Source organism: Hylobates moloch, unplaced genomic scaffold, assembly GCF_009828535.3.
Source record: "Hylobates moloch isolate HMO894 unplaced genomic scaffold, HMol_V3 SCAFFOLD_1, whole genome shotgun sequence".
In the NCBI taxonomy this organism is placed as follows: Eukaryota; Metazoa; Chordata; class Mammalia; order Primates; family Hylobatidae; genus Hylobates; species Hylobates moloch.
Window position 1 is genome coordinate 73,459 of NW_026652276.1, and position 6,730 is coordinate 80,188.

Below are 6,730 nucleotides of genomic sequence, written 5' to 3' on the forward strand. Positions count from 1 at the left end.
TGAGGGGGTTCTTCCAGGATGGGCGGGCACCTGCAGCCTTCAGGGCCCCCTGGCAGGGTGCGGAAGGACCCCGAGGGCTGGAGTGTCTGGGCAGCCCCGAGGCAGACGAAAGGAAGCCCCTTGGGAGAGGTGGGGGTCTCCCACCGTTGCTGAGGCTGCCCCCCCTGCCCCCAGGGCCTGCAGGGAAGGGGGTCCCAGGTGACAGTCATGTCCTGTGTCCTGACAGGGTCAGATGCTGGGAGCTGCCCGACGGCAGGGGTGGGCTGGGAGCCATCCTGAAGGCTGAGCTGGGTGGGTTGTAGTGAAGGTGCCAGCCTTCCCTTCTTCCTCTTCGGTGGCCACATTTTAGTAGCCATGTGACCAAGCAAGGTCACTGCAGGGTGGCCCCTCTTGTGCTCATACGGGGACACCTGTGCACAGGCTCCTGGCGTGGGTGGCGCTGAGGGCAGGGGCGTGGATCCAGAACACAGAGCCTCCCTGCGCCCTCCCTGCCCTGGGCCCCAGAACGCACCCACCCTCTGGGCCCCAGCAAGCTCCCAGCCAGAGGTGGCCTGGCAGGCGATGGGAGAAGGGCAAGGTCAGGGCCTTGTGCTCCCTGCCTGGGGCCCCAGGTGCTCCTGTGATTCCCTGCCCACAGCCCCTGAGACCACCACCCCATAGTGCTGGGCAGAAGGGGTGGGGAGGGGCACCTGCTGTCGGCCTGAGGCGGCCAAGCTGCCCACCCAGGAGGCCCCCAGCGCCCGTGCCCCACTAGAGGAAAGCAGATTCCCAAAACCCATCCCAGGACGAGGCTGGCCTGGCCCCTCTGAGTCGGCGTGTAGGGCTCCTGCCACCCTGCAGTTGGCCCCCGGGGCCCTGGATTCCAGTTTCTCCTGGGACCCTCGTCCCTGCAGTTGGCCCCCGAGGCCCTGGATTGGGGTTTCTCCTGGGACCCTCGTCCCTGCAGTTGGCCCCCGAGGCCCTGGATTGGGGTTTCTCCTGGGACCCTCGTCCCTGCAGTTGGCCCCGGAGGCCCTGGATTCCAGTTTCTCCTGGGACCCTCATCCCTGCAGTTGGCCCCCAAGGCCCTGGATTGGGGTTTCTCCTGGACCCTCATCCCTGCAATTGGCCCCCAAGGCCCTGGATTGGGGTTTCTCCTGGAACCCCCGTCCCTGCAGTTGGGCCCTGAGGCCCTGGATTCCAGTTTCTCCTGGGACCCTCGTCCCTGCAGTTGAGGCCCTGGATTGGGGTTTCTCCTGGGACCCTCGTCCCTGCAGTTGGGCCACCAAGGCCCTGGATTGGGGTTTCTCCTGGGACCCCTGTCCCTGCAGTTGGGCCCTGAGGCCCTGGATTCGGGTTTCTCCTGGACCCTCATCCATGTCACCTGCAGGCTGGCTGCTGTCTCCAGCCTCTGTGCAGGGTGGAGCCTCCTGGGGCCACTGGGGTCTCCATCCATGCCCCGTAAGCAGAGGGTGCTGGGTTGGGACCAGAGGTTCTGCTGCTTCCCCTTGAAGCCCCCGCACCACCTGCATCCGAGCCCACCACAGCTGTGTGGGAGAACCCCCCCCGCCATGCCTCCCCCGCACACCCCAGGGGTCCAGGCCAGCCTGGCAGGCAGAATCTCCGGGCTGGACCCCTCCCCACCAGGGGCCCTGGACGTGGCCTCCCCTTTCTACAGGGCAGGGCTTCCCCAGTCGCAGACCCCAGGGTCTCCCCAGGCAGTTCCCAACCTCCCAGGACCCTCAGGGCTGACCCTGCCTGACAGGCCGGACAGTCGGACCCAGACACTGCCACTGTCAGGCCCCCACCTGGCTGGGACAGCCAGGTATCCCAACACCCCCGCCCCTAGGAAATGGAAACAGGGCTCTTTTAAAATGAAAATCCAGTGTGTGGCTTTGAGTAACAGGAGAGTTTTCTGTCATCAGCAATGGATAGAATTTCTCAAACCCAGACAGGCTCAGAGCCCCACCGTGGCCCCCCACCCTCTGGATGAGAGGTGCCAAGATCCTTCCCGAGGCTACACTAAGGCTGGAGGGAAGAGGGAGGGCGTGACAGGCCAGTGTCAGCGGGGGCTTGAGTCTTTCCTGGAGAGAGGTAAGTGGCCTCTTCCACAAGCCCCCTGGGTCCACACAGGAGGGAGGTTAATTTGCACCTGACACGGAGCCTGAGCCAAAGCTTCCTGTCCTATCCCAGGAGCCACACATGGCCAGGAATTCGGAATCCCCAAGAGGGAGCTCTCCCCAGGGGAAGAAGCGGTGGGCGTGAGGGGCCCCTGCAGGTTGGAGGGACAGAAGGGCCGGCCCAGGTTTCTCTGGCCTGGAAACCTCCCCTGGGTGGAGGGCTGCGTGGCTGGCTTTGCTTGGTTTTATTGGAGTTACACACACAGGAAGAGGCTGGAGCACACAGGAACAGCTCAGGGCAGACCCACAAAACCACCAGGGGCAAGAGACAGGAGGGACTGGGCTGCTGGCGGGGGCGGGGTCTCGGAGGCGGGGTGGGGTCTCAGAGGTGAGACGGGGTCTCGGGGGCGGGGGCGGGGCCTCGGAGGCGGGGGCGGGGCCTCGGAGGCGGGGGCGGGGCCTCGGAGGCGGGGGGGGGGCGGGGGCGGGGGGGGGGGGGGGGGTCTCGGGGGCGGGGGCGGGGTCCCAGAGGCGAGGCGGGATCTCGGAGGCGAGGGTTGCCTGAACTTCGGGGCGTCACACTTGCTGCGGGTAGATCCCGGGGTTCAGCCGACACATGCACATCAGCCAGAAGACGCACACGGTCATGGACACCCAGATCCAGAAGTCCTCGTAGGGCTCGGCGTGCAGCCTGCGGCAGGCGCGGCCAGGGCGCTCGTCTTCCTCCCGGCGGCACCCACAGCGGGCCTTGTGGAACCTGGACCTCAGCCGCCTCCTCTGGTAATAGCCTTGGGAGACGCAGCCATTGCCCTGGGGGCCGTAGGCAACGTGGCCACCGCCCTTGCGCTTTATGACATCGAAGACTGAGAAGGGGATGGTGATGGAGCCCTCACTAACCGTGATGGGGCCCTCGGCATTGGCCCCCAGAGGGGCGTCGTGACCCGCGGTGACCAGGCCACCTTCCTTCTCTTTGCCTTCAGCGATGTCAGTAAAGGAATCTGTGCCTTGGACATCAACAGGGAAGGAGGGTGCAAGGGAGCCCTTGACCTGGGAGGGGAGGCCGCCAGCACTGGTCTCTGGCAGGGGGTCGTGACCCGCAGGGGCGAGGCCCTGGCCGCCTCCTTCCTTCCCGTTGCCTTCAGCCACCTCAGCAACGGCATCCTTGACATCAGTAAAGATGAAGGGGAAGGTGATGGAGGCCTCTTTAGTGGCCACAGGGCCGTCGGTGGCCTCCGAGAGGGTGTTGGTGAAGATGCTGGTGAGGGAGGAGGGGAAGGTGAGGGAGCCCTCCCCGCTGGCCGAGAGGCCCACACAGTAGAACACGGTGGGCGTGTGTCTCCCCGCAGGGACGAGGCCATTGTTGAGGGAGATGGGGCCCCAGCCCTGCGCCACGCACACGGGGCTGCAGAGGGAGCCCCGGCCCTTGAAGAGGAAGCCTTCGAGCTCGAAGGTCTGGATGCTGCTGCCGAGGAGGCTGGGGCCGTGGAGGAGGGGGTCTCCAATGGCCACCGGGAAGCCTTTGCCCCCAGGCACGGCCACAGAATCCCCAGACAGGTAGATGGAACCCCGGCCGATGAGCAGGGCCCCAAGGCTGCCGGTCACAGGGAGAGAGGCCCCTGCAGGGGTGGCAGAGCCCTCAGCGGCAGGCACCTGGTCATTGCTGGTGCCCACAAGGGAGAAGGGGATGGCGATGACACCGCCACCCTCGCCGAGGTCGTCGCCAGGGGTGGGCAGCGGTTTGCCCCTGGAGACGGCGCCAGTGCCATCCCAGGCCATGGCGGGGAAGTTGCCTTTTGTGGTGTTGGCGCTCCAGGCAGGGTCTGGGGCCTTCTGGAGGAAGCAGACCCCCAGCTCACAGGCCTCACAGCAGCCCTCATAGGCCTCCCTGGGGTGCCGGGCTGGGCCGAGGCCATCCCCGTAGCAGTCCTGCAGGATGTGCAAGACCAGCCTGCTGAGGAAGGGCTGCTCGCCCGGGGGCCTCACCTGGCAGTCCCCGGGCGCAGGGCACAGCCCGCACCGCTGGCCCCAGATACGCATCTTCACCAGCCCCCGGCGGCTGGTCCTGTCCCACCACAGGTGGAAGAGGACGTGCACGTGGGCCGAGTCCCAGGTCCCCGGACAGTGACTGCACTGGAGCCTGCAGGGGGGAAAGAAGTGTCTGTGAGTGCAGGAGAAAGAGGCCCCACAGCCGTCCCTCGCACTCTGCTCTGTGGCCTCCTTGCCCATCCGACCCCAGCGCCTCGCTGCCCCCTGCCTCACATCCCACACTCAAACCTCAAACCTCAAACCTCACCCACCAGCCACCCAGGGCCGCGGCCAAGGCAGCTTAGCACCTGCTCCTGCCTGTGCTGAGGCTCTGAAACCACCAACCCCTCAGCCACACACAGGCGAAAGCAGACCCATGCACACTAGCCTGCAGCCCCCTCATGTGGAGCGCTGAGAAGCAAAGCAAACCTCCTCTCAGCAGTTTTTCAACAAAGCCCGCTCCAGCCTGGCCTCCGTGAGGTGTCGGCAGCCTGCCGCCTGCGTGGCTCTGCTGGTGTTTTGTGAGTTGGGGTTAACACAGGAAGAGGCAGGCCTGCCGACACACTTAGGAGGGGAAAAGCATGCATGTGGGGGCTGTCCCTGGGGGTTCAGCAAGTCAGGGTCCCTGTCCTGACTGAGAGGAGGCCATCCAGGAGGTCGCCTGCCAGCTGAGGGGAAGGATATCGTGGAGGCCTGTGGTCATGGCCCGGGCAGCCCTGCTGGGCGTCACCAGGAGAGGGGAGATTTGGGGACAGCACTGGGAGGGGTTGGCTTGTCCACGGCGGTCATCAGACCGGTGACCATTTGCTAGTCACACAAGCAGCTGTGAGCTTCAGGAAACCCTGCATGAGTGAGAGGCTCTGATTCAGTTCCACGCAGTGGAACTTTCCGGATGACAGAATGTTCTATAGCCACACTGCCCTGCCTGCAGCCTCCAACCACACTGGCCACAGAGCCCATGGACACGTTTGTGCTGGAGGAACTGAACTGCTGACTTTATTTAAACAGGACTGAGGAGCCAAAGCCACAGGCGCTGCGGCTGCATGTTGGGGCAGCCGTCCTCGGTTCTCTCCCGCCAGCTGGGAGCCGCTCAGAACCACCTCCCCCTGGCTGTGGGAACAGTGATGTGCTTCCCCACACTTCTCAGACCCCCAGCACGGGTTATTACTTTCCCAACTTCTGAAAAAGCTGGGATTCTGCACACACCTGGCTCCAGGGGTCTCAAGGCACTGAGGAGCTGCGTCAAAGGGCAGGACGAAACCCCCTTTGCCCAGGGTGTCTCCACAGAGGGACTGACCAGCCAGCAGCCTGGGGGCCTGTCAGGCTGGGCATCTGCGAGGCTGTGGAGCTGCCCTGCGCCCCTCCCGGCTGGCGCCCGGCAGAGCTGTGGATGCCTTGCCAGGTGGAGAAGCGCATGGCGCCCGCCCTGCTGCGCTGACAGCACCACAACCATGACGATGGCCTATGAGGCTCACATGCGACCCACAGCCACCCCAGATCCCCAATCAGGGCCGAGCACCCCGCTGTCTGCAGCACAGGGCCAGGTGGTGAACACAGGCTCCGGCACGCCCCAGGGCCCACCTGTCAGCACTGATGGCTGCAAGGCCACGGCAGTGCCATGGAAACAGGAGATGAGCCTGTGTCCAAGGGCAGCGCTGGCCCCAGGAGCCGAGTGAGGGAAACCAAACTCTCCATGAGGCACCCGCCATGTCTTCCCCAGGACCCCTGCGTCAGCAGCCGTGTGCCCAGCATGGTGAGGCAGGGGCTCAAGCGGGAGAAGGAGCACCCAGCCCCACCCTCCGGTCTCCGGGACAAGTTGAGGCCCGACAGCCCCACCCAGCCTCTGGGACCACCCAAGGTCCCGTGGAAAAGCACCTTCAGCCCCCTGCCTCTCCCAGGGTCCCCAGCCTCTGGCCGCACCTCGAGAGTCCCACCAGCAGGTATTGGACACCACCGCCGTCCAGGCATCCTGGGACCAGGCTGTGCTCAGGTAGCAGAACCCAGACGTCCTGGGGCTTCCTCTCGGCCATGGCCAGGGTGAAGGTGCTGGCCCACGTGTCTGCCCCAGCCCCGTCCATGCTGTCGCCTGGCTCCGCAGTGCAGGCTGAGGGCTGCGCCCGCCGGGGGCCCAAGGAAACGTCCCCGCATCCGGCGCCGGCCAATCAGCCACGTTGACAACAGCACGGTCTCCATGGCAACCAGATTTGTCTCCGAGAAATGGGAAGCAGAAAGGAAAAATACAATACAATGCAATCTCCCATGACCCCACCCCCCAGAGAGCATCCCCGTGGCAGCACCATGGCAGTGGCAGCGCCGTGGCAGTGGCAGCACCGTGGCAGTGGCAGCGCCGTGGCAGGCCTGTGGACACGCAGGGGCCTCCCCAGACCTGTGCGGGTAGAGGCCCGGGTGTTTTCACACATCGCACCAAGGAATCATCCACAGCCCTCTCTTTCTACTGTGCGTCAGGAGCAGTGGCCCACAGTCATCCCTTGCTGAACACTTGGTATTTTTCCAGCTTGTGGCTATCATGTAACTTATTCACTCAGCTTCTCTCTGCAAACAGCACTAATGCTTTTCACATAAACAAGGCTGAGAAGAACTTTATA

General features: G+C 64.8%; 1 protein-coding gene across 1 annotated transcript; it reads right to left on the reverse strand.

The window, feature by feature from the left end:
• Window positions 1–1,881: 1,881 nt before the first annotated feature.
• Window positions 1,882–6,300, reverse strand: RTP5 (receptor transporter protein 5 (putative)). Its single transcript, XM_032760852.2, has 2 exons — window positions 6,045–6,300; window positions 1,882–4,236 (listed from the first exon to the last, which is right to left on the reverse strand). The coding sequence occupies exons 1-2, from the start codon at window positions 6,200–6,202 to the stop codon at window positions 2,676–2,678; spliced, it is 1,719 nt and encodes a 572-aa protein (XP_032616743.1). The 5' UTR covers window positions 6,203–6,300; the 3' UTR covers window positions 1,882–2,675.
• Between the last annotated feature and the right edge of the window lie 430 nt (window positions 6,301–6,730).

Bases quoted from the DNA above. Each gene is read 5' to 3' on its own strand.
- RTP5 (XM_032760852.2), bottom strand. From the start codon at position 6,202: ATGGACGGGGCTGGGGCAGACACGTGGGCCAGCACCTTCACCCTGGCC. The intron at 4,237-6,044 runs GTGCGGCCAGAG...TCCCCCCTGCAG, and splicing joins CTGCTGGTGGGACTCTCGAG to GCTCCAGTGCAGTCACTGTC.